This window comes from Silurus meridionalis, chromosome 1 (genome assembly GCF_014805685.1).
Source record: "Silurus meridionalis isolate SWU-2019-XX chromosome 1, ASM1480568v1, whole genome shotgun sequence".
NCBI classification, from domain to species: Eukaryota; Metazoa; Chordata; class Actinopteri; order Siluriformes; family Siluridae; genus Silurus; species Silurus meridionalis.
Window position 1 is genome coordinate 1,759,356 of NC_060884.1, and position 26,781 is coordinate 1,786,136.

Here is a 26,781-nt window from a genome sequence, read left to right on the forward strand (position 1 = left end):
AAAACCATGCTGAATTTGTTCCACAAAAACTGTGGAAATGTGTGTTTATATAGGAGTTTTAAACGTGTTAAACGTGTGTTTATATTGGAGTCTTAAACGTGTTAAACGTGTGTTTAATGACACACACTTGTGTTGTTCCATGCATTTCCATTGTGCGTGTATTCTTATTCTTTTTTGTTTCTCCGTGCTGAAAGTTCAACCTGTGTGTGTGTGTGTGTGTGTGTGTGTGTGTGTGTGTGTGTGTTCAGGAGGTACTGATGGAGTTGTTAGAGGAGTGCGCTAACGGCTTGTGGAAAGCCGAACGCTACGAGCTGATCTCGGACATCTATAAACTCCTCATTCCAATTTACGAACAGCGCAGAGACTTTGAGGTACACCCAGTCTAAAACACACACACACACACACACACACACACACACACACACACGTGACCTCTGGCTGTTGCAAAGCGCTCGCATTGGAGACTCCTTCCACAAATAAATATCGGTTTGAGCAACCGCGATGACGCCTGAGGACCTTTAATAGAATTGTGTATTTGAATGGTGTGTTTTTCAATGCAGAAACTGGCTCACCTGTACGACATGCTGCACCGGGCTTACACCAAGGTCATAGAAGTGATGCATTCTGGGAAAAGGCTTCTGGGAACCTTCTTCAGAGTGGCTTTTTTTGGACAGGTACAGCATTATTTATAAAAGATGAAAGCACAGAATGAATGTTAATGAATGTTGTTAATTGACTGTTAATAAACAGTTAATTAATGAGCAATTATTCGTTATAATTTAACAGTAGAGTTTTTTATAATTTTGTAGAATGCATGGGAATGAAGCACTTATTCCATGATGGCATGATTGCTCATGTCTGATTTGAAGCTTTTTGGGGGTCTGAGGTTTAATCAGATCTTCTCTGCTTTCTCTCTTCTTTCCATAAGGCTGCGGTAAGTGATTCCTGTGTGTGTGTGTGTGTGTGTGTGTGGCTAATCTGTAGCCTCCCCTGCTCACCTTCTCAAACAGCAGCTTCTTCTCCTTGTCTTTCATAACGCATCATAACACGTTCGTGATGCAAACACAGCGGAAACTCCACCGCGCTTTAAAAACAGAAGCATTGCTTTAGCGCGCGCTCCAGACGCGGCTTTATGCTAATGCTTTATGGTTTATGGCCCATGAAAGTATTGCGCTGCTGAAAGCACTCTGAGGTTATGGACGGAGTGAAAGTGTTTGCTTGGATCCCCATTACTGCTTCTGAAAGCCTGCGACGGTGCGTAATAATGATGATGGCGATGATGCAGGGAGACACAAGCGCACATTTCGAGAGACCTACAGGACACGGCACTCAGACCAACCATAAACCAGACGCTGTTTTCCAGGAAGGTGGCGAGAACCTGCGGTGCTGGGAAACCAACAAGTGTTAGATCGGACAGATGGGTTTCATTTTAAAACATGTTCATTCACCAGCACACGGAATATCCTACATACCTGCTTTAATAATAATAATAATAATAATAATAATAATAATAATAATAATAATAATAATAATAACCACCAATGGCCATCTCGTTAGCTATAAAGGACAAAAAAAATACTTCAGTGTAAATAAACCAATAAATAAATAGATCATTAGAGAAAAATATATATTTTTGGTTAGTTAATAAGGGCAGAATTAAACGAATGCCTTTAATTTATTTTATATTTCCATTAATTAAATTTCCACATTGTTTTTTTATTAATTTATAATTAATTAATTAATTTGTTTATTAATTGGGGATAGTATCAGTTTTTTATTTTTCATTTATTTTTTATTCATTTTTGTTTATTTATCATTGTATGTATTTATCTGTTTATTTATTTATTTATATATTTATTTATTTGTTAAACATTTTAGGTAATTTTTTATTTATTTATTGAGGTATTTATCAATATATTTGCTGTAATTATTTATTGGGGTATTTGTTTTCATTTGGGGTAATTATTCATTTATAGGGGTATTATTTTATTTATTGGGGTATTTGTTTATTTATTGAAGTATTAGTTTATTTATTGGGGTATTTGTTTACAAATGCATTTGTTTATTTATTCGAGGTATTTGCCTTTTTTGCTGTATTTGATTTATTGGGGTAATTGTTTTTTTTTTTAATGGGGTATTTGTTTATTTAATTGTGGTATTTGTTTACAAAAGTTTACATTTATTTAACTTTCAGTCACTTTTTGTCCTCCGTGGTTAACTCCTAGTGATCCTGTCTGCAAAATAGCAGCTGATTATTTTCCCTTGAACGCATTCCCTGAAGTGTTTTATTACTCTTACTGTAAGCCACGCTATTTATTACTGTGACTCGTCATCGCTTTTATCCATTTCTAATTACACTTAACCTGATTCGTGTTCTCACTTATGTTACAGCAGCTATAAACGTCAAAGTTTTTCCCTCTGTGTTATTTAATTATTTTTGATGTTAAAAGGAAATCAATCACAGCTTGTCATGTTACAGAGAAACCGTATCTGAGAGCTACAATTTCATTACAAGTGATCAAAACAACAACAACTTGTGAAAAGTAAAATTTTAGAAAGGTTGCACGCGTCTCAGAGAGTCTGAGTGTTCGGTACGTCCAGTTTTTGCTGACACGGAATCTCGACAAGTTTGTGTAGACCTGACGAGCCGATTTAGATCCGATTTAGATCCGATTTAGATCCGATTTAGATCCGATTTAAATCCGCTCCTCCAGCGATACAAGTCGAGGATCATCGTAAAAAGTCTCGGATATCGAGGAGCATCAGGAGATCTTTATTTCCTGCTGAAAATGAAACCGAAATCTCAATAAGAACTCAAACTTTTGGACCCCGTCTGAACCTTGAAACCTTTTTCTTTCTATATCTTTGAAGGCGTCCAGAATCGACAGGAATTGTGTTATAAAGCTGTAAAAACTCATGTATTTGCGCATCCTGATGATCACACTTCAGTCGAATTCAGTTGAAAATCCGTTTACCCAGAGTTCCAGCGTGCCGGAGCTGATCAACAGAATGTTTCTCAGAGGTTCTCAATGTCCATGAGCTCAGCTTTCAGCATTTTCACCTCCCCTTTTTGTGTGCGGTGTATAACAGCGCTGACACACCAAACCAACTCTTCATATAGTGATATACACTGTATGGCAAAAGTATTGGGACACTTAACTTTTCCAGACTTCTTCCACAAACTGTTATCACAAACATGGAGGCAAACAATTGTATAGATTTTGTAGCATGAAAATTTCTCTTTACCTGAACTACGAGCCCCAAACCTGCTCCAGCATGACAACACCCCTGTGCACAAAGCCAGCTTCATGAAGATATGCTTTACATCGTTTGGATTTGGTGGAAGATCTGCTGTAGAGCTCTAACTTCAACCCCAAGCCTGCTCACCTCACCTCCATCGGTACCTGACTTTTCGAACACCCTTGTTGTTGAATGTATCTCCAAAAACTGTTGTGGAACATCTTCCCAGGAGAATGAAGCTTATTATAACAGCGAATAGGAACTAAATGAGGAATGGTGATGAAGCACATGCCAATCTGATGTTTAGGTGTCCACAGACTTTTGCCCATATAGTGTATTAAAAAGGCCTTGAGCCTGAGATAATCAGGTCAAGTCTGTTAGGTTTGTTCCAAACATCTTCATCTGTATCACTTCTTGTCCGCTCTGATCAGCAGATTTGGATATTAGCATGGTGCTTGGCGTGTCTTGGCTGTGATGCATTTTATTATGAACCCATTATAAAATTCTCTCAAAACCTTTAGGGTTTCTTTGAAGATGAAGATGGGAAAGAGTATATCTATAAGGAACCCAAGTTTACGCCTCTGTCGGAGATCTCACAACGCCTGCTCAAGCTCTACTCGGACAAGTTCGGCCAGGAGAACGTCAAAATGATCCAGGACTCCGGCAGGGTAAGATCTTACACACAGGGGTCCTTAATTCAATCATTATTGCGATTATTATAGTTAAGATATCTTTAATCGGGTTTTATCTTATTTCATTTAACAAATCTTTTTTATCTTACTCTTCTTTACTGCTCACCACTGATTATAGAAGTGTATGTAAGTAACACAGTGTCTCCTTACACCATCATAAAGACTAAAAAGCCTCCAATCCATATTACTGCTTTAGGTGAATCCAAAAGACCTAGAAGCCAAGTTTGCCTACATCCAGGTGACCCACGTGACCCCTTACCTGGAGGACAAGGAGCTGGAGGAGAGACGCACCGACTTCGAGAGGAACCACAACATCCGCCGCTTCGTCTTTGAGATGCCGTTCACTGAGTGCGGGAAGAAACACGGAGGGGTGGAGGAGCAGTGCAAGCGCAGAACCGTCCTCACCAGTGAGTCCCACTCATCACCCATCACACCAGCTTCAGTATTCAGTACTCTTTCAGTTCTAAACTCCAGGATTCCAGATCATTTATCATTGAATTGTAGGATTCGTTATGTTTATTTTTAAGTAAGCAACCGGACATAATACAACCATTTAGAACTCATTTACATCCTAGTCAGTGTGAAGAGTGGATTGTGATTGGCTGAAAGTACAGGTGTGAAAAGTGGATTGTGATTGGCTGGAAGTTCAGGTGTAAATCTTGGATTGTGATTGGCTGAAGTTCAGGTGTGAAAAGTGGATTGTGATTGGCTGGAATTTCAGGTTTAAATAGTGGATTGTCAATGGATGAACGTTCAGGTAAAAATCCTGGATTGTGACTGGCTGGAAGTTCAGGTTTAAATAGTGGATTGTGATTGGCTGAAGTTCAGGTGTGAATAGTGGATTGTGATTGGCTGGAATTTCAGGTTTAAATAGTGGATTGTGATTGGCTGCTAGCTCAGGTGTTGCGCTACTTAAAACTCCGTCAACCATAGTAACATCCAGTTTCAGTCCCATACAGAGTAAGACAGCGATTGTAGACATTTTCTCAATGACCTTTCTGAGCTCCATGGAGGTGTTTGACGTGTGGTGGAACGTCTGGAGGCACAAGATGAAATTTACGAAAAGAAAGCATTTAAATGAGAAATAGAATAAAAAACAGCACCAGGAGGAAACTCCAACAGCTTCATTAATAATGTCTCAACTTTTAAGACTTATTTATTAAAACTCATTTAAATAAATGTAATCTTATGGCACTACTTTATCTCTGGGTGTGATCTGAAGCAGCGGAATGAACCGTATGTAAAATAAATAAGGAAAATAAAGTGATTCGATCCATTCAGTCCATTTTGCTCTGAAGGCATCAGTCACGGATTTAACTGCTTAACGCTGGGACGTGAACATGGTACTGTATACGGTTATAATCACGGCTACGTGTGAGGCCTTAAACCATTAAAACGCTTCATCCTGGGACGTTCTTCACCACCATATCGTACCGTAACACACCTGTAAAGAGACTGAAGTGGATCCTATACTTGATGTTACACAGGAACACACCTTGGACTGGACACGCCCACATTCACACCTTCTTACATGCATAAACCTGCAAAAAATATACTTTAATTTCAAATCATTTAACAACAGCAACAAACTTTTTCCAGACATTTAACTTTAAACTAATTATAATGCAATGGATAAAATTCCAAAAACTCGTCCATTTTCTTTCCCCTTCACAGTTATTTCATCTTATGGAAAATCTTCTGCGCTGCATTCTTCAGTTCTTCACTCAGCGTCCCTGAACTTTTGGCCAATGTCACATGTGCTGATAACTAATCACACTCTTAATAATAGTCTCCAGCTTTATTATACGACCTGGCTATGCTTCCACCTCCACTTATCTTTCACTGATTAGGACAAGCAGCCTGAACGTCAGCGGGTCCGGACCTCAGTGATCACGTGCCTCCCTGTACTGAAAACACCTTCATTTCAAATCTTGTTTTAAAAAGAGATTCTCAAATACAAATTGATTTTTAAGTACCAAAGTTTACAAATGTAATGATTTCTTTATGTACAGAACATAACACACACACACACACACACACACACACACACACACACACACACACACACACACACACACACACAGATGCACATCTGTAGCTTTAACAGAAAGTTTTATAGTCTAATTATATAATCAGGACATCGTGTTCTTTATATCATCTCACTCACGTGACTGGAAGTTTGATAGTTTTTCCTCACATCCAATAGGACAAATGTTTAAAGAAATCAGGGCTGTAAATATTCAGACGTAAATAACACGTTAACGCATTTTAACGCCACTAATTTAATGAACCATCTTTAGTAAATATAAATAAATCAATATATAAGAGGCGAAATTAAAACCTTCAACACGACACACATTTATTCACGACGTTCACAATGTTTGTTTTTTTTTCTTTCTAAATAATTTATTTAAATCTCTTCAGTGCGTCAGATTTTATGGAAAGAAGAAGTGTTATATGTGGACGGGTTCGAGTTTTTCTGTAAATTTCCCGTATTTTGGAATTCCATAAAAAAAAAAAACACGAATGTTTACTTTTTCTGTATTAAAAAAGGATTTAGGGGCGGGGCTAGGGACAAGATCAATCTATGACATCACTAAATAAATTCCGCGATTATGCACCAATCAGAAGCCAGATTAGAGAAAACCTTCAATTACCGAACCTTCTCCACTAACGACTTCTTACTCGCCTCCATTTCTCTCTTTCTCTCCATTTTGTCTCATTCCCCTTTGGTCTTTCTCTTCTATCACTTTCTATCTTTTCATCTCTGTTTCTGCTTCTTTCTCTCTCTGTCTTGTGTCTCTCTTTTCTTTTTTCCTCTCTCTCTCTCCTCTCTATCTCAGTTTGCGCTTTTATTTGTTTTATCACAATCGGTCTCTTTCTCTGTCTATCTTTTCATCTGTCTCTCCCTCTGTGTTGTCTCTTTCTCTCTTTCTTCCTCTATCGCCCCTGTCTCTCTCTCCCCCTTTTCTTTCTCTTCTGGTTTGTCTTTTGTCTTTTCTTTCTCTTCTCTTCCTCCTTTTGTATCTCGCTTTCATTTTTCTGTCTCTCTGTCTCATGTTTTGTCTTTTTTGTCTTCATTCTTCTCTCTCTCTCTCTCTCTCTCTCTCTCTCAGCGACTCAGTGTTTCCCGTATGTGAAGAAGCGTATAGCGGTGATGTATCAGCACCACACAGATCTCAGTCCGATCGAAGTGGCCATAGACGAGATGAGCGTGAAAGTGACGGAGCTGAAATCTCTGAGTTCAGCTGCTGAGGTGGACATGATCCGTCTGCAGCTCAAACTGCAGGGCAGCATCAGCGTGCAGGTGCGAGTTTTACGCACACACACACACACACACACACACACACACACACACACTAATCCATAACTCATCAGTGGTTTCTCTGGTCAGGTGAACGCCGGACCCCTGGCGTACGCGAGAGCGTTTCTCAACGACTCCTGTGCAAAAAAATACCCCGACAACAAAGTCAAACAGCTAAAAGAGGTCTTCAGGTACGTTCCTCTTGAAATTCCTGATCCTTACACACGTCTTCTTCAGACATCTGTGTGAAAAAAACAAACAAAAAGACCACAAGAAGATTGCTCAGAAACCACATGGTCATGTGAAAACTAATCCTGTCCAAATAGGGTTACATGACTGTGTGTGTGTGTGTGTGTGTGTGTGTGTGTGTGTGTGTGTGTGTGTGTAGGCAGTTTGTGGAGGCCTGTGGCCAGGCTCTGAGCGTGAATGAGAGACTGATTAAGGAGGATCAGCAGGAGTATCATGACGAGATGAAGGCCAGCTACAGAGATCTGACCAGGGAGCTGTCACTTATCATGCATGAGCAGGTACACACACACACACACACACACACACACACACACACACACACACACACTTCCACAACAAAGATAATAGCAGTGGGAGAATTTAATTGACTTCAGTTGCATGTTATCTCCAAAAGTATTAGGACTTTTCCACCCATATGTGGTTCTTCTCCAAACTGTTACCCAAATTTGGAGCTACACAATTGTACAAAACGTCTTTGGATGCTGGAGATGAAATTTTGCCTTCACATGAAGGTTCTTTTGCTTTGGAATCCATTCACAATTCCATCACACTATCTCAGATTAGCTCCTCTCATTATACTGGATTTGAATGTTTTAATGCTTTAACTCTGATGTTCTCGCTCTGTTTTTGTGCTCCTCCCACATGCAGATCGGATGGTAACAAACATCTTTATAATTAACATTCAATTCTTTCTAAAAAATAAATAAATCCCATTGTTCTCCAACACACAAGTTCTAAACCTTCACGATCTCACCATCTTCTTCCTCCCAGATCTCTGCTCTGGAAAGCGGTACGAGAAACTCGCTCTCTGATTCGCTGCACATCTTCAAGGTTATTAGCGGCAGCCCCGGTAGCTCCGCCCTCCCCGGATTCCCGAGCTCCGCCTCCTCAGGGTGAACCTTTTTTAACAGGAAAACAGGAAAAACAGAGATTTGAGGAGGACAGGAAGCAGCCTCAGTCTCCCTCGTTCTCAGCATGAAAAGCGAACGAGAAAACGCTGCTCTGTGCAATATTCCAATATTCATGTCTTAATGTGTCATTTTTTTATTTTATTCACATATCTTTTGCCAAAGAGTAAGACGAGATGCAGTGTGTGTGTGTGTGTGTGTGTGTGTGTGTGTGTGTGTGTGTGTGTAAACGTTTTTGCGTTCGCGTCTTCGCATTTGGTTTTGTATCCAAAGCGGTTTTTATTTCACACATTGGGTTTGAATCCGAACTGTTCTGTAAAAATTCATGTTTTCGATGCTTTTTTTCCCTTTTTTAAAAATAAAAAATATATGAATTGTTCTACAGTTGTGTCTCAAATGACTGAGTTTTATTACAGTGTATATACTTCAACTCATACACTGTATTGCCAAAAATTTGTGGACACCTGATCCAGATGTGAATCTTTTGGAGTCTCCAGTCTCCATTTAATCTTCTGGGAAGAAGTTCCATTAGCTTTTGTGGAGATTCAATCAGCCACAAGGTTGTTAGTACTGATGGAGGTGAGGTGAGGTGAGGTGAGGAGGCCTGGGGTGCAGTCAGCATTCACATTCATTCCAGCTCAATAGGGTTTAGGGTCAGAGCTTTATAGCAGGTGCTGCAGTAGGTTTTGGATCATTATCCTGTTGGAGGACTCATGAGCTGTTACTCAGGTGGAGCTTTCTGACCTTTTGCTCCAGAAAAGTTTGGTAGTCTTGAGATGTACATTTACAGCATTCCAGAGTGACTTACACAAATCTCACTTATACAACTGTGGGGTTAAGGGCCTTGCTCAGGGGCCCCAGGAGTGTCAGCTTGTCTACCACCACATCACTCCTTTCATCATCATGTTCTGGAAACCTAGATTTTTCCCTGAATGATGCAAAAACATAAAAAACATTAACTTTGTAATTTACAGAAGAAAATGAGAACGGAATAAACCTTTACTGAATCATTACATATCGATGAAACATTGTTCGATATTTAAATTCCTGCCCCCAAAATTCTCCTGTGTCGCTCTGTCATGGAAAATAAAACTTGATTTATTATTAAAAGTTTCTTATTGAGAGAAAACCAGTAGATTTGTGTGAAATCGGACATTAAGCTGGAAAACGTCCTGTAATAATAACAATCTCATTCAACAATATTGTGAATTTTTACAAGCATTTTTAAAAAAAATGTTGGAAGCCTCCGTGACGATCCGAGTCCCATTAAGCCGATCGGCATCTTGATGCATTTCGTGAAGGAAATCCGTCTCCTGGTAGCGATCGTGATGTTTGGACGTGACGTCAAGGACTAAGAGTCTGACATCTGATCGGATATTGTCCGAGCGTGAGATTAGATCCAATTCCATAAATATGTTCTACAGTGACAAAAGTGCAACTATGTAAAGCAATGTAACGTACGGTGCAAAAGTTTGTGCACCCCAATGACCAACCTTAGATTTATTACAATGTTATTCAATGTTATTAGATTTAATACAATGTTATTTACTACATGTTTATCACATGTTTTTAAATTTATAGTGTAATAACAAGCAGTCTATACACACACACAAACACACACACACACACACACACACACACACACACACACACACACACACACACAGATGCGCTGAGCCATAAATGAGGGCCACAGTCCACAGTCCTGATTAGGATTTATAATGCAGGTAATATATAAAGCCCTGCTACCTACTTCCCCCAGGTTCTCAGAGCACAGGAAGTGTGTGAGTGTGTGTGTGTGTGTGTGTGTGTGTGTGAGTGGTGTTTGGACAAACGAGCCTGCATTAAAAGGATATACGCTCAGTGAGGAGTAAAAGGAGAGACAACAGGAAACATGGCAGGTGAGTCAGCCAGGTGATGATCTCCAACACTCGAGTGTGTTATTTGATCTTGTGGGTTTTGTATAGAAGATCGAATCTGAACACACTTTGTCATATGCTTTATAGACAAAGAGCAGGGAAAAGAGCAGAAAACCAAATCCAAGGTAAAAACATTTCAAACATAAAATCTATACAGTGCACACAGTGATGCCTTGAAAATGATTCTTTATTATTATTATTATTATTATGATTATTATTTTGTATTTTCATTTTTTTTCCAGGAGTGCTGTGGATACCCTCTCAGCATCTTCTTCATCGTCGTGAACGAGTTCTGCGAACGATTTTCCTACTATGGCATGCGAAGTAAGTCAGGAAAGAAAAGAAATACAAATCTGGGAGATGGAGTTGGAGGTTCCAGGGGTTTTTTTTTTTTGGATGAAATTGAATCTACATACGAATTTAAACTACAAATAATGTGCAGGATTAAATGTAACAAAATGTAAAGAAGGTTGTGTGAAAAGAAAGGAAAAGAAAAGCATAGAAAATATTAAATAAAACAATTATGGAAAAGAAAATTATAGAGAAGAAAAGAAAAAAGAAATAAAGGATAGGAAAAAAAAGAAAAGAGAATGATAAAAAAGAAATTAAAATTATAGAAATTTAAAGAAAAAAGAAAAGGGAAAAGAAAAGAAAAGAAAAGAAAAGAAAAGAAAAGAAAAGAAAAGGAAAATGCATCAAAGGGACTAGATGTAATTGTAAAGGCTAGTAACTTATTTATTCTTAGATTTTTGCTTTTTTATTTAATATGTATCAGCATTTGTCTCAGTTTGTCTCTCTGACAGGATGACAGAATATTAATTCTTTGAAAATTAAAAGATGAGGATGAAAAAAATGTAAAGTGAAAATTAATTTAAAATGAAACAAATATTTAAATATTTATTAAATAATTAAGTAAATGAAAGAAAAAAAATTTTTGTGTTTCATCAATTTATTTCTACAAAGTTCCTTTTTGACAGTGTGTGTTGTTGTGCGTTATGCAAACTCAATTCATGGCACGTTGCCAGATATGTGCGCACGTGTGTGTGTGTGTGTGTGTATTTTGTGTGTGAGTGTTTTGTCAGTTTTTCAGCTTCACATGTTTTCTCTCTCTCTCTCTCTCTCTCCCTGTAGCTGTGTTGGTGCTGTATTTCCGTTACTTCCTGCGTTGGGATGATGACTTGGCCACCACCATCTACCACACCTTCGTAGCTCTGTGCTACCTCACACCCATCCTGGGAGCCATCATCGCCGACTCCTGGCTGGGGAAGTTTAAGTGAGTGTGTGTGTGTGTGTGTGTGTGTGTGTGTGTGTTCTGGGAAGAGATTCATTAAGGGTGTTAGTAAAGTCAGGTGCTGGTGTAGGTGAGGTGAGAAGAGCTGGGGTGCAGTCAGCATGAAGAATAAATTCATGTTCAATTTTTAGAGCTCTATAGCAGGAGATCTTCCACCAAATCCAACCTATGAAAAGTAGATCTTTATGGAACTTTTGGGGGTATTATCACGCTGGAACAGGTTTGGGTCTCCAAGTTCAAGTAAAGGGAAGATTTCAATCTACCGCATTCAAAGACGTCTGATACAATCATGTGCACTGAAATTATTTCTCTCTCTCTCTCTCTCTCTCTCTCTCTCTCCAGGACCATAGTGTATCTCTCCATTGTGTACACTATTGGACAGGCAGTCATGGCCGTCAGCGCCATCCACGACATCACAGACGAGAACCATGATGGTTCTCCTGACAACATGACCCTCCATGTGTGAGTTATTTCTGCTTCAGCACTTAACATGACCTCTATTTGGACGGGATTGTGTTACGTTACCATCGGCGACGCTGAGCAACTGCATATCTTTATTAATTTTATTTACTTTTACATCAGCATTGTTGTTTTCTCTCTTCGCCTGAGCAGAATTCTCTGGGAAAAATATTTCTTTTATTTCAGTAATTCAAAAAGCAATTATTTTTCTTTAGCCATGTTGATTTTGCAGGTAGATCTCACTTATTGATAGATAGATAGATAGATAGATAGATAGATAGATAGATAGATAGATAGATAGATAGATAGATAGATAGATAGATAGATGGATGGATGGATGGATGGATGGATGGATGGATGGATGGATGGATGAATAGGTAGATGGATAGATCTATAATGAATGGATAAATGGATGGATGGATAGGCAGATGGATAGATAGACCTATTGTGGGTGAATGGATGGATGGATCTATAATGGATAAATGAATCAATGGATAAGTGGATGGATGGCTCTTTAATGGATGGATGGATGGATGGATAGATAGATGGATGGATGGATGGATGGATGGATGGATAGATAGATGGATAGGTAGATGGATAAATCTATGATAGATGGATGGATGGATTGATGGATGGATGGATGGATGGATGGATGGATGGATGGATGGATGGATGGATGGATGGATGGATGGATAGGGAGATGGATAAATCTATGATGGATAGATGGATAAACGTGTACATCTCTGATGAATCCAGGCAGTAAAAGCATTGAAGCAAAAAAAGTGACCAGTTAAATTGCTGTATTTAATCACCATGAATTGTAAAAGATAAAAACGTTTTCACGCTCACGTCTGGTGTCTGTTCGGATTCAGGGCTTTGTCCATGGTGGGTTTGCTTCTTATTGCTTTTGGGACTGGAGGCATCAAACCCTGTGTTGCTGCTTTCGGAGGGGATCAGTTCGAGGACCATCAGGTTCGTAAGCTTCTAGTTAACCATTTAAACTACACATAACTGCACATTTCATTCAGCAGCACTGATCCTGAAAAACCTCAGTTTATCTGCGTACTTTGGACCAGTGGATTGTTTTTAGAGCACAAGGGTCACATCATAAAACTTAAAAACAGCACATTAAGGATTATTATTGATGAGTGTTGCAGCACAAATCATCATCAATAAATACACGCCGTCATAAATCCATTACATCATAAAACACTGTTAGAGTCTATAAACCAAACTTCATTTACAGTTCTCGTGGCTTTGACTTTTTTTGACGCAGGAGAAACAGAGGAGCACCTTCTTCTCCATCTTCTACCTCTCCATTAATGCAGGCAGTCTGCTCTCTACCGTCATCACACCCATCCTCAGAGGTGTGTGTGTGTGTGTGTGTGTGTGTGTGTGTGTGTGTGTGTGTGTGTGTGTGTGTGTGTGTGTTTGGGATTTGGGTTTAAATGACTCTATAAATTGTTCTTCTCCCTTAACCCCAAACCCTAACCCCTAAACCTTTTTTCTTAACCCCTAATTTTAACCCTAATCCCTAAACCTTTTCTCGTAACCAATGACAAGAACCCTAACCCCTAAACCTTCTCCTCTAACCCCTAAAATTATCCGCTAACCCCTAACCCTAACTCCTAAACCTTATTCCCTAACCCTAATCCCAAACTCCACACTCTAACCCCTAGCCCTAAACCCTAAACCCTAAACATCCTCTTTTTCTTTCCTACAGCTCAGGAATGTGGCATCAACTCCCAGCAGAAATGTTATCCGCTGGCGTTCGGCGTTCCCGCGGCTCTCATGGCCGTCGCTCTCTGTAGGTCATCTCAGTTTATATTCATAAATCTGCTATTCAAATGTGGGCTGCTTTTAACCCTAGCTTCTCTCCTGTGTGTGTGTGTGTGTGTGTGTGTGTGTGTGTGTGTGTGTGTGTGTGTGTGTGTGTGTAGTGGTGTTCATTTTGGGCAGCAGCATGTACGTCAAAGCGGCACCCAAAGGCAACATCATGCTGGAGGTGTGCAAGTGCATTGGGGTGAGTGTTACAGTGAAATTACAGAAACACATCAGCACTAAGCATTTCTGCATTCAATCATTTAAACTCCACGTCACAGTCCAATTGTAGATATTACGAGCTTAACTGATAAATTCACGTCATGGGGTTTATATTGTATCTTCATGTCCACTGGAAGTGGTGTTAGATCTCCTTATCGACTAGAAGCGTCCAACAACGTTTTTCATGTGATTTTCTAACAATTTTTTAACTGAGAGGCTCATTTTTTCCAGAGTTATAAAAAGATTTAAGCTGTAGTTTGTGGGTTTTTGAGCATATTAATAATAGTAATAATAATAATAATAATAATAATAATAATAATAATAATAATAATAATAATAAAGTTTTTTCTAACAGTTTGCCATCAAGAATCGTTTCAAGCACCGCAGCAGCTCTTACCCCAAGAGGGAGCACTGGATGGACTGGGCTGAAGAGAAATACGACGTATGTAACACACACACACACACACACACACACACACACACACACATTTTTCTATATTTATGATTAATTTGTTTATAGTTTATGATTACAGGAGATACATAAATCTAGGTCTGGTTGTTTGTTTGCTTTTTTTTAAATGTATCGTTTATGAGGACACGACACAGTCCTATCTTTGTGAGGACAATTTGGTCCTCACTAATGGCTAAATTCTGTATACATGCTATACTATATTAGAGCTACTTTTGTAAAAAAATGTTAACATAAAAAGCATATTGTGTCAAAAATAATCTTTTTTTTAAATACTCCACACTGTTTTTATCTGTAGAAACTGCTTATAGCCCAGGTGAAGATGGTGGTGAAGGTTCTCTTCCTCTACATCCCACTGCCCATGTTCTGGGCTCTGTTTGACCAGCAGGTCAGGGCACACACACCCACACACACACACACACACACACACACACACACACACACACACACACACAGACACATGTTTTAAACAGTCTATCCTGTCTTCTGTATTCAGGGGTCTCGCTGGACTCTGCAGGCCACCACCATGAATGGCAACTTTGTAAGTTCTCAAGTTATTTCATCAAACCTTTTTTTTCCTACTGCTGAATGCTATATATTTTATAATAATAATGAATATAAATCACAGCATGTCTGATATATTATGGTAATGATGCTTTTTCTCCTCAGGGTTTCTTCACCGTGCAGCCGGATCAGATGCAGGTAAAGATCTTTACTGATTTCAGGCCGCACTTGAAGACCTACAAATCATCTTACATAATTCATTTTAATCCCATCATGATCTCATTTCCTGCAGACTGTGAACCCCATTCTAATCCTGGCGATGGTCCCCGTGGTGGACAACCTTATCTACCCTCTCATCAAGAAATGTGGTCTGAACTTCACGTGAGTGTTTCTGTTGGGTACCTACCTGTCCTTGTTCTTAATAAGATGAGTATGATAGACGAATGGAGTTTGTGATTGTGGATTGTTCTTGTGACCGTGACAGGCCTCTGAAAAAGATGACCACAGGTATGTTCTTGGCGGCGTTGGCATTTGTGGCTGCGGCACTGGTGCAGATTCAGATCGATGTAAGCGTACACACACACACACACACACACACACACACACACACACACAGAGATATCAGCAATGGAGCATGACGGGACGAAACTTAGTGCACCCTGAGTTAGTCTTCACCTCCTTAACATATGGTGTGAATTTTATAAAAAAAAAACGGTCAAAAAATCTGTCAAATTTTCTACCAATAAAATAAATAAACATATTAATGTTTGTTTTTTTTGTAGAAATATTGACATTCTCAAATTTTTACTAATTCTACACTTTAGGTTAGGGAGATGGTCCACTATGTATACAACATTTTAGTAGAAAAAACAAAAAACTGATTTTCAGATTTTTGTTACATTTACAGTAAACATTAGGAAGATCAAGAATAACAAAAAGGTCTACTTATTTTCATTCTATCAACCTTCAAAGTGGAGATTCATTCCAATATATTATAATGTAGTGTAGGAAGGTCCAAGGTTCTCTTTTCCTTTTTATTGCACTCAATAAAAAGTACAGGTTCAAGCTAATAATATAAAAACTTATCACAGATTTTGCTGATAATCCCCTGATTGCTGAGGAGTTCATGCTGTATGCTTTCTCAGTAACAGAACAAGCTGTAGATTTTTCTGATTAACTTCAACTGAGAGAAAAAAAAGTGATGCTTCATCGTGGCAATTTACCAGTTATCTCGCAATGGAAAATTTCCACATACAAAAGGTCTCAGATATCAGCAATGGAGCATGTCAGAATGAAACTAAGTACATCGCTCAGTTAGTTTTGACCTTCTTAACATATGCTGTTAATTTGGTAAAAATCGGAGAACGCTGAATTTTTCCACAAAAAATCTAAAAACACAAAAGCTGTATTTTGAGAAAAAATTTGATGTTCAATGATTTTCACCAAATTCACACCATGTATTATGGAGGTCAAGACTTACACAGATGTGTACTTAGATTCATCCTGCCACACTCCAAACCTAAAAAATGAAGGTTTTAAATGTATTTGTTTAACCCTAACATTACTACTGTATATTATATTCCAGATATAAGTTCCATGTGCCGTGTTCTGCAGGTTTTGACGTTATATGCGCTTACTTCTTTTACAGCAAACTCTTCCCTCGTTCCCCTCGGCATCTGAAGCCCAGGTGAAGCTCTTGAACCTGGAGAACAGCACATTGAGTATTTCTTTGAATGGACAGTCGGAGGAAATTCCGGCATTCCAGGTGTCTTTTCCTTTCATTTCTATGAGTTTATCACAAAAAATAAATGGCCAGCTAGCTAACAAAAGCTGTATATTTGAGAGCAATTTGATGTCCTGTTCAGTTAACCTTAGCTAACAGTATCTAATGGCCTGACTGTATTTCAGACAGAATATTTTATCTTTGATTGATACTCGTTAGTTTTTCACAGACTCAATGCTAACATCAGATTAATCGATAACCTTAACTAGACAGTACAAATAAAAGAAATTAGAAATAAAACAAACTCGCTGATTATATATAAACTCAACACTGACACTAGTCTGCTGGTGTACAATAACCAGCCTGACAGCATCTCTGACAGGATTTTTAGCTCATCTTCATAAATGTTCCTGATAATCTCAAAGGTAACAAGCTAGACTGAAGTTCTGACAGGGTTCGGAAGTTCACTGCTAATACTAGCCAACGGGATCTCCCCACATCCCCATGTCTCACTTTTAATACTGAAGGAAGAACCTGAATGTGTTCCATCACAGACAGCTTTAGCTTTAGCTACCGTTCAGTAAAAATAGACAAAGGATAAAAGAATAAACAACATGCTGTTTATCTGTTTTAGTCCTATGGCTACACGACCCTGAATACAGACACAATGGAATTATCGTTTGGAAACCAATCTCAGTCTTATGACCTACTGAAAGGAGATCGTCAAACGTTCCTGCTCACAGCAACAAGAGTCGAGGCACGGGTATGTGAGATTGTATATATATATTATCATAATTAAACCATTTCTATAATTATTATTAATTTAAATTGTTTATTTAGTGAGTAAATTTAGCTGGAATTGTATTTTTGTTGATTTAATAATAAATTATTTTCTCCATGTTTTCAGTCAGAAGATTCAAACACTAAACCAGAACAAGGCAGTAACGAAATCAGGTCAGTGTATTGTTAGTTTTAATATAACGTTGGTCTGAACAACTGGTTTTCTACAATCCGGACAGTTTTTGACTGGAGATTTTTGATTGGTGAACAGATTTGTAAACGGTTATGGTTCGGTGCTGAACGTGAAGTCGGGATCGAAAGACATAGGAAACGTGGGTCACTTCGAGTTCTCCAATTACACACAGTTCCCAGAGGGCACGTGAGTACTGTTCCACAATCTGCACTTCTTCTTTGATTAGATTCCTTTAACAGTCCAAAACACTGCATGATTTATTCCTTCGCACAGAACGCGCCGATGTGTAACTTCTCTCTCGATTTCAGAACCACGTTTATCATATCGGATCAGGCCACAAGAGGGTTGTGCCAGTACTCCATAAACTTGGGTTTTGGAAGCTCCTACACACTGTTCATACCGAGCACATTCAACTTCGGGAATGAAGTAAGTCAACAGCTGCTGCAGCTGTTGCAAAGAACACCTTAAAGGCGTTGAAAAAATGGTTCACAGGGTTGCCAGGTTAGAGTGTATTTTTCAATGGGTTGAGGGGATTTGTAATGTGGATGATATATGATACAATATGAGGAAATATTCAATCACGATCCTTATAAACATCATAAAACTCAAACATCATAAATCTCAAGATTCATACAGGCTTAAGAACAAATTTTCCCCACAAACAAAAAAAGATTTAACGTATTTATTTGTCAATATCTATCTGAATTTCTTTACACCTAACAACAAAGGTCTATTATGTGCAAACACGTGGTATGGAAAATAGAGATATTTTAAGACCTTGACGCACAGTTTTAATACGGCGTCTTCAAAATTGCAATCTTGGAGATGTGGGAAGATTTCAAGTGAGTTTTTATGCACAGATCTGGCAACCCCAATGTACCAATATCATACAGTAAACACAGCTGATCTACACTGGCGTGAAAACTGGAGAAATCACTGTACCACTCATCAGATTGTGTGTCTGTGTTATGACAGTGTGCAAGCACCATCAAACAGTTCGAAGACATCAAGCCGAACACCATCCACATGGCCTGGCAGATCCCTCAGTACTTCCTCATGACGTGTGGAGAGGTGGTGTTCTCCGTCACCGGTCTCGAGTTCTCCTATTCACAGGTACAGTCGTACAGTCGTTTCTGCTTCTCCACCACACTTTAGAACACCAGGGAATTTACCTGTGATTGTACCTTATACCCCTTTCAGGCTCCTAAGAACATGAAGTCGGTTCTTCAAGCTGGTTGGCTGCTGACCACCGCCATGGGGAACATCATCGTCCTGATTGTAGCTGAAGTAGGACAACTTCCTGAGCAGGTACGGATGCTTTACCTTCATATCATACTACTACCAATACATCCGTCTATGGATTCATCCATCCATCACAGATCCATCTATCATATATTAATCTATTCATGATTTTCTCACTAGTACTCACTAGTGCTTACTCCTCACTAGTAAGCGTACATTTCATTACTATTGTAATAACACGGCAATTGTTTTATATAAACACTTTCATGGAAACTGCGTTAAACACACGATAGTTTTGAATACTAGCTTCTGATTGGCTGGAATTTGTATTATTTCAAAAGTATGTATTTATATAAGTATGTGATTGGTAGCAATGTTTTGTGCTGACAAACGTGAAATTAACCGTGTGTGTTTTCCACAGTGGGCCGAATACGTGCTGTTCGCGTCACTCTTGCTGTGCGTGTGCATCATCTTCTCCGGCATGGCTCACTACTACACCTACATCGACCCGGCCGAGATCGAGGAGCAGTTTTCCGAGTACGACCCCGACGACAAGAACAGGAAGCAGCTGGAGATGAATACGGACGCCGTGTGCACCTCAGACAACGAGAAAACGAATCCGAACGAAATCAAACAGACCAAGATCTGATCACGACACACACCGACACACACACACACGTTCCTAATGCTGCAGAAAAAATCAATATATATATATATATATAGAACTTTTAAAATCCCCTGAGGAGCCAGGATCGTTTTAAGCAGTGGTTTAAGGACCAGTCCAATGGATGAGTAGGACTGCTGAAGGTGGTGGAGAGCAGATCCGTGTCCATTTAGTGAGAAGATGGCGAGCGATCGAGCTGTCAAATTACCAAGAAAAAAAAAGGGGGTGGAGCAACTCACGTTTTCGGATCGAACTCCCAAAGTGATTTAAATGTAATATTATGCATTTTTCCACAGATCTTTATGCATGTTGGAAGGATAAAAAGAAAAGATTTCATCCTGAAGAAATCGAACCTAATTTAATATTCGTATTTAAAGTATCTGGGTGTATATTTTGTAGCCGTCAGTTTTTGTATATAAAGTTAACGTTAATGCGTCAGTGTAAAGCTAACAAATCCCTGATTGAGCGTCGATCGAGCGAATACTATTATAAACACCTTTCTTTCATTTACTCATCTACAGGTACTTCCGTCGAAAGACTGACCCTTAAAAAATAAAAGAAAATGTATTTTCCATTTTCCTTTTTTTAAAAACTATTTTACAATTTTTTTTTTCATAATTATTGTGAAAAAAGAAAATCCAAGAAAATAAAAAACTGACACCTGAGTAATGGAAAATGAGCTAATTGTAAAAATTGTAAAAAATAATTTTTTCAGATAAATATTAATTCTTTAATTTAATGATTTATTTGAAAAATAAATATTTTTTAAATCCGTTAAAATTAAAAGTTTTGAAGAAAAAAAAAAATTAGCTAAGCTTTATCTATAATAAAAAATCAGCAAAAAAGTTAATTTATTTAACTTATAAATGTATGAAAATTATTTTTATCTTTTTAAATAATTTAGAGTAAAATTGTTTCTGGTGAATACGAGAATCCAAAAGTTTGACCTGAAAAGTGATACAGAACAAGTATTATCCGTTTCTTGAGAAGAGGGTACACAAACTTTCGCACTCACCTGTAAACATCAAGGTTTTTTTTTTCGTATTTCTTTTGAAGAAAAATTTCTGATCTGACGCATATACGGAAAGAAACGCGGCACTGAAAAGTGATTGGGTAAAAATGATTCTTTATGACTTCATCATAAAAGTTTTTTTGTTTTATATTAAAAGAAAACCCGCAAAATGAAACGTACATTCCATATAAAAGGCAAAGTGATCTCAGAAACGGCCGCTCGGGAGGTCATCGAATGCTAACGATATCTACAGCAGGGGGCGTGGCCTTCTGTACACAGTGATCTGTTTGGGGGGGGGGAATCCATAATCCTTGTGTGTGTTAAACTACACACAATATACAAACTCTTTGTAGTCCAGCTGATGCAGATCTGATATCTTCTTACACAAGGAAAGGGCCTGGACACACACACACACACACACACACACACACACACACCTTGTGACACCTCTGACTGTATGATCAGAGCCATGCTATGGTTGCGTTAAAGGTTCTGATGTCATAATGCAGAAGCTTCCAGAACTTGCTATGCAGCTGAGTGCAAGTGTATGCATGTGTGTGTATGTGTGTGTGTGTGTGTGTGTGTGTGTGTGTGTGTGTGTGTGTGTGTGCGTGTGTGTGAGCCCAAGCTACACACACTTCCATCAACGTCCGTAAGTTTGTCAGAACAAACAGGAAGCTTGCAGAATTTGAAGCTCTGAGGACGCTGCTGTCTGGATACCCTGACCTGGTGCTTGATGGGGGGGCGGGGCTTCGGTGAGACCGATATACCCAACCGACCAATCACTGAGGAGATGAAGACGTTCTGGCTCTGGAGAACCTGTACATCAAAGAAGGGTGTTTGATTAACAAACTCGAAACAAATCGGTGTAAAAAAAAAAAAAAGAAAGCATCCCATAATAATTATAATACAATTTACCGCTGTAGTCTTTGTATGAGCTGCGTCACCATGGCGTCAGAGATCCCGGGATACGTCTCTTCAGCGAGTAGCATGGCTTCTCCCAGCTCGTCTAACACGTCGGGCTTCATCGTGGGGTTACCACCTCGCTGTTTCAGCTGCGCACACACACACACACACACACACACACACACACACACACACACGTTATAACTCACGTATGTAGAAATACACTTCGGTGTTGATATCTTCTGCCATACCTCTGTCAATACCGGTGTGATGACTGAGGTAAAGATCTGCGACGGCGGCCTCTGAGACGCATCCTGCATCAAGATAAGCGTACACACACACACACACACACACACACACACACACACACACACACACACACACACACACACACGGTGTAAAATGAGGAAGTTTAAAGATGGAGAAGGACCATGAAGATGTGATGATTTGATGTTCACCTGCTCGTCCACATTGGCTCCATTTTGTAGCTTTTTGGGGTCTTTTTCCCGAATCGTGAAGATCCACTCGTCGCTGCCGAAGTCGTTTCCGCCGGACGCCTGTCCATCCGCTTCTCTGAGACAGAAAGAGGGGAATCATTCGATTGTGAAACGTGAGCTAATCAGGGGAAAAAAAAAAACGTGCAAATCAAAAGGAATGGAGTCAGAGTACGAGTCAGAGTCGTCTGAGTCGCCGGAGTCTCGTCTGCTCTGCTCCGTCTTCCACTGCTTGTATCGGTCGATCAGCTCGGTCAGGTAGGACGTTTTCTTGGCGTGACGCACGATCAGTTTGTGCTTCAGGAGCTCTTTGGCTGTAGGTCTCTAAACCAGAGAGAGGATTTTTATCCACGTACACGATTTAAATATGATGTTAAACCGAACGCTTTCTCTACAGACACTTACAAAACTGGGCTCCTTGTTCAAACACGCCTCCACAAACTCCTTGAGAGGTTTGCTGTAGTTGCCCTCCAGTGTGGGCGGGTTGTTCTTTGGGATAAGGAAGAGGACCTTCATGGGGTGCAGGTCCGAGTGAGGCGGCTCGCCTTTCGCCAACTCGATCGCTGTGATCCCCAGAGACCAGATATCAGCCTTCAGTGGAGATGGAAGTGAAGATGGAGATAAAGGTGGAGATGGAAGTGGTGGAGATGGAAATGGATGTTTACATGGAGAATGAAGTGGAGGTCAAAATGGAGATAGAAATAAGATGAAAGTGGAGATGAAAGTTCAGATGGAAGTTTAAATAAAGTGAAGGTGGAGACGGAGATGAAAGTGGAGATGAAGGTGGAGATGAAGATGGAAGTGGAGATGAAGGTGGAGTTTAAAATGAAGATAATGGTGGAGATGGAAGTTTAGATGGGTGTGGAGATAGAGGTAGAGTTGAAGGTGGTGAGAGAAGTTTAGATGGAGGTGGAGATGAAGGTGTAGAAAGAGATGAAGTGGAAAAAAAATTGTAAAAATGTTCTAAATAAAGAAGTATTTTAGCCTAAAGACCAAGCGTGGAATAATTTGCGTTGTGTGTGTGTGTGTGTGTGTGTGTGTGTGTGTGTGTGTGTGTGTGTGTGTGTGTGGGTGCACGTACACCTTTCTGACCTTTGAGTCATAAGCAGATTGTTTAATGACCTCCGGCGCCATCCAGAAAGGCGTCCCGACGAATGTGTTGCGTTTGATCTGCGTGTCTGTTAGCTGACCTGCTACGCCAAAGTCCGCCAGTTTCACCTCACCCTGTTCAGACAGCAACACATTGGCCGCTGCACAACACAACACAACACACACACACACACACACACACACACACACACACACACACACACAAATGTAGGAATTTAAAGTATATATTTTCTCTTGTTTCAAGCCAGAAAACATGCACAGTGTAAAAACCCAATAAAGAAGATGGAATTCTTTAATACATTTATTACGTGTTTATTACACAATAATTACACAATGTTTGAAGCTCAAATTTGCTAAATATACACTTTTTATTATATTGATTAAATTGAGTTATTAATTAAATTGGCACAAATTAAACTGAAATAAATTGAACAATTGAATTAAATAGTTTAAATTTGTTAGTGTCGATGTGTGTGTGTGTGTGTGTGTGTGTTTTACATTAAATATTCAATTTTCTAAAAAATGATCAGGCAACTGTACCTTTAATATCTCTGTGGATTTTCTTCTCAGAGTGCAGATACTCCAGGCCCTTCAGGATCTCCCGCAGGATAGTGGCGATCTGCACCTCATCCAGAACACCAGGCTCCAACTGTGAAAAAGTACAAACAGAAAGAGGGAGGAGAAAGTGTGAGAAAAGAAAAAAGAGGGAAAGGAAAAAAAGAATAAAGGGTCAGAAAGCAAGAAAGCAAGAAAGAAGGAGCAAAAATAAGAAAGGAAAACAGAAAGAAATGATGAAAAAAAAAGGGAAAAAACAGAATGAAGGGTATGAAAAAAGAAAGAAAGAAAGGAAGAAAGAAAGAAAGACGTGTGGTAATTAATATTTGATTGAGTGCTTTGCTATAATCAGCCACACAGAGATTTACATTTTTATGGAAATTAAATATTAACTATGAATAATTAAATCAGTATTAATATTCATTTTTATTTGCATAGAAAACAAACCCTCTTCCCCCCCTAAACACTAAATCTAGCACCAGGTCATTTCTCACCAAATCCAGCGCTGATCCTCCGCCCAGATACTCCATAATGATCCACAGCTTGGAGCCCTGAGCCCAGAGACAGGATGAGACAGGATGAGACGGAATGAGACGAGAAATGCAAATAAAGGTCATAACATCTACCAGAACACTAAAACCATCAAATCAAACTACATGTGACCTGTAAATATATATATATTAGTGTACTCACTTTGAGGTAGGAGCCGTAGTACCTGGTGATGAAGGGGCTGTCACACTGGCTCAGGACGGTGATCTCCTGCTGGATGTCCTCGATGTCATCCTCGGCCTCCTCCAAGTCGATGATCTTAATGGCAACGACCTTCTGCGTGCGATTGTCGATGCCTTTGAAGACCTCGCCGAACGAGCCCTTACCGATGCGCTCCAGCTTGGTGAACAGCTGCTCGGGGTCGGCTTTTAAACTCTGCAAGGTGGAGTTTCAGTGTTAATGGCAACCCAAACTGCATCTGACGAGTGTTAACTGCAACGGTCTGAAACGACAGTGCTCTGTGTGTGTGTGTGTGTGTGTGTGTGTGTGTGTGTGTGTGTGTGTGTGTGTGTGTGTGATTGCAGAACAGTTGCTTAACTTCCTGCCAGAACGACTGGTGTGTCACAATGTTCATATAGTTGCAGTTTATTTCAAACTCCTGACCAGAGCGCAGCTACACGACCCTCATATTATGATTAAATTATTAATTTATATATAAAAAGAAAACGTAAATGAAGTCACCAAAATGCAGAATCAGTGGAAGCGGACACGGACCCAGTCTACGTCTACAGGATGTTCATGCTTTTGCTACCTGAATTCATACGAATGTCATGTTTTATTTATGTGGTGTTTTTTTCCACCTTTTTGTCCTCATAATTAAAGTCACAGGCAACCGGGAGGATTCAGAGAGTAAGAGTTTCATCGTAAGCGCCGTTTAGACACTGATATCCTGACCCACTTGCATTACCGCATCCGCGATTTCATCGTGGACGGTAATTAAGAGCGAAGCACAAACGTGAAATAGTGCGTGAAATGCTCGGCGTACGGCGGCGCTGTGACGAGTCGTTTGAGACGTTTCGAGCGTCACGTGCGCTTCAGGAGCAGAGGAACCTCGCCGGAAGATGACGAGAGATCAAGAAGACCTTCGACGAGCTCAACCCCCGGGTACTCGTGCATGATGATCGCCGGAGAAAAACCCACATGATCTCACTCCCGCACCCACACTAATCGCCAGGTTTTACTCCTGCAGACTTCACCCTCATCCTGAATATGAAGATGAAGATCCAGTGCGAAGTCTTTCTCAGTTTGTGGAGACACGGGTCGTAAAGAAGACTTTCACGTTACAGAGGAACGCTGGGAGGCGCTGCATTGCTGCGCATGGGGATTGTTTTAGCGCGTAAACTTATAAATAAATGACGTCCATGTAAACAGAGCAAATCTTCAAACTTTCTGAGATCATCTCGTAGTTCTGCTTTATAGCGCTGCATATTTATGACGCCATTCTGCTGAACTCTACATCTCTGAATACCTTGAGGAAACCACACAACACTTGGATAAGAAGGGGATTGATGCTACAGGGGGAATTTTGGAGAAGTCACTCCAGGTGAAGGTGAGCAGATATAATGGATCATCAGCAGCCTGGTGAGTAGAACAGGTTATTATTCAGGTGTGTGATGAAGACAGATGGTCTTACCTGAATCCCAGGTAAACTGCCCTGCACCGGTGACTGGGCCATGGCTTCTGAAACAGCATCAGTTGCAAATCAATCAATCAATTACTTACACACACACACACACACACACACACACACACACACACACACACACAAGTTCAGCAGTTCCGCCTGACATCACCCTCCCCTTAAAAGTGCGATAGTGATGCGAGTCTGCACTTCTATTTTCACGTTTTTTTAATAGGAATAAAGTAAAATAATAAATCCACCTTTTATAAACACGCTAAATACATACTTTACGACAGCTAAAGTGCCGGAAAGAAAGTTTCCTTTACGGCTCGCGGACGCTTTTCTCCAAGGCGGCTAGTTCACCGTTAGCTAACACAAATGCACTTTTCTAAAGAAACACATCGCTATGAAATGATTATTACAATTTATTCCGCTTTACTGTGACTTTCTGAACTTACAGGCCGCAGGCGGTTTCGGCGACCTGCAAAGAGAAAACGCGTCAGTTGTTCGGAGAGCAGAAGCGCGCTGTTGACATCCTCAGTTCACTCCGCAGCTCGCCGCCATTTTCCCGACGCTGTCACCGGGCCATCAGGGCGGAGTCAAGAGCAACAGGACACGCCCCCTTTTGAATACTGTTTAGAATAATTCTCCCATATATTAGTTCTTATATTAATTATAATATGTTCTGTGACAAATAATGAGTAGAAATGGACTTTATAGGTAAAAAAATGATCAAATATAAGGCATAAATGCTTGTGTATATTATATTATATTTTATTATAATATATTATAATATGCAGCGCACATTTCTGTTTGATCTTTTTTTTTTTTATAAAAGAATGTAAATAAATTAT

At 39.6% G+C, this 26,781-nt stretch overlaps 3 protein-coding genes across 15 annotated transcripts in view; 2 read left to right on the forward strand and 1 right to left on the reverse strand.

Moving 5' to 3' along the window:
* Window positions 1-8,777, forward strand: part of dock9b (dedicator of cytokinesis 9b) — a 51,723-nt gene extending 42,946 nt beyond the window's left edge. For 5 of the 9 annotated variants that reach the window (XM_046845406.1, XM_046845431.1, XM_046845404.1 and 2 more), the window contains exons 46-54: window positions 249-371; window positions 561-674; window positions 929-934; window positions 3,762-3,908; window positions 4,129-4,339; window positions 7,049-7,239; window positions 7,327-7,427; window positions 7,625-7,763; window positions 8,257-8,777. In XM_046845406.1, the coding sequence (XP_046701362.1) occupies window positions 249-371; window positions 561-674; window positions 929-934; window positions 3,762-3,908; window positions 4,129-4,339; window positions 7,049-7,239; window positions 7,327-7,427; window positions 7,625-7,763; window positions 8,257-8,382 (1,158 nt within the window). In that variant the 3' untranslated portion in view covers window positions 8,383-8,777. Of the gene's footprint in view, window positions 1-248; window positions 372-560; window positions 675-928; window positions 935-3,761; window positions 3,909-4,128; window positions 4,340-7,048; window positions 7,240-7,326; window positions 7,428-7,624; window positions 7,764-8,133 lie in introns of all 9 variants that reach the window. The other 4 variants (XM_046845425.1, XM_046845405.1, XM_046845410.1 and 1 more) reach the window with 3 other exon arrangements.
* stk24b (serine/threonine kinase 24b (STE20 homolog, yeast)) overlaps window positions 1-26,533 on the reverse strand; it is a 27,438-nt gene extending 905 nt beyond the window's left edge. The window contains exons 1-13 of one of the 3 annotated variants that reach the window (XR_006925221.1): window positions 26,386-26,533; window positions 25,940-25,986; window positions 24,451-24,681; window positions 24,252-24,308; window positions 23,743-23,851; window positions 23,185-23,342; window positions 22,498-22,683; window positions 22,268-22,416; window positions 22,057-22,171; window positions 21,850-21,912; window positions 21,611-21,747; window positions 21,128-21,511; window positions 7,782-7,812 (exon numbers count right to left, since the gene is read on the reverse strand). Coding sequence is in view for 1 of the 3 variants with exons in the window: in XM_046845514.1 (XP_046701470.1) it covers window positions 21,475-21,511; window positions 21,611-21,747; window positions 21,850-21,912; window positions 22,057-22,171; window positions 22,268-22,416; window positions 22,498-22,683; window positions 23,185-23,342; window positions 23,743-23,851; window positions 24,252-24,308; window positions 24,451-24,681; window positions 25,940-25,981 (1,284 nt within the window). In the remaining 2 variants the exon portion in view is untranslated. Of the gene's footprint in view, window positions 1-7,781; window positions 7,813-20,789; window positions 21,512-21,610; window positions 21,748-21,849; window positions 21,913-22,056; window positions 22,172-22,267; window positions 22,417-22,497; window positions 22,684-23,184; window positions 23,343-23,742; window positions 23,852-24,251; window positions 24,309-24,450; window positions 24,682-25,939; window positions 25,987-26,385 lie in introns of those variants that run through there. The other 2 variants (XR_006925222.1, XM_046845514.1) reach the window with 2 other exon arrangements.
* slc15a1b (solute carrier family 15 member 1b) lies at window positions 10,053-20,254 on the forward strand. 3 transcript variants are annotated; one of them, XM_046845482.1, is made up of 23 exons: window positions 10,053-10,294; window positions 10,400-10,437; window positions 10,555-10,636; window positions 11,444-11,585; window positions 11,946-12,065; window positions 12,935-13,034; window positions 13,339-13,429; window positions 13,786-13,869; window positions 14,003-14,085; window positions 14,461-14,547; window positions 14,873-14,962; window positions 15,071-15,115; window positions 15,244-15,276; window positions 15,371-15,459; window positions 15,563-15,644; window positions 16,727-16,843; window positions 17,436-17,564; window positions 17,709-17,755; window positions 17,853-17,960; window positions 18,083-18,200; window positions 18,750-18,887; window positions 18,975-19,082; window positions 19,438-20,254. In XM_046845482.1, exons 1-23 carry the CDS (start codon window positions 10,288-10,290, stop codon window positions 19,663-19,665), a joined length of 2,166 nt encoding a protein of 721 aa, XP_046701438.1. In that variant the 5' UTR covers window positions 10,053-10,287; the 3' UTR covers window positions 19,666-20,254. The 3 variants fall into 3 exon arrangements, with proteins under 3 accessions (XP_046701438.1, XP_046701432.1, XP_046701447.1); XM_046845476.1 differs by having other exon boundaries at window positions 10,054-10,636; XM_046845491.1 differs by lacking the exons at window positions 10,053-10,294; window positions 10,400-10,437; window positions 10,555-10,636; window positions 11,444-11,585 and adding an exon at window positions 11,631-11,823.
* Window positions 26,534-26,781: the final 248 nt, after the last annotated feature.

What these genes read in the sequence shown, in the direction of transcription:
- slc15a1b (XM_046845476.1), top strand. Translation starts at nt 10,492, where the DNA reads ATGATTCTTTATTATTATTATTATTATTATGATTATTATTTTGTATTT. An exon ending in CAAGGCAGTAACGAAATCAG is followed by an intron (nt 17,756 to 17,852) that starts GTCAGTGTATTG and finishes ATTGGTGAACAG; the next exon opens with ATTTGTAAACGGTTATGGTT. An exon ending in TCGAGTTCTCCTATTCACAG is followed by an intron (nt 18,888 to 18,974) that starts GTACAGTCGTAC and finishes TACCCCTTTCAG; the next exon opens with GCTCCTAAGAACATGAAGTC.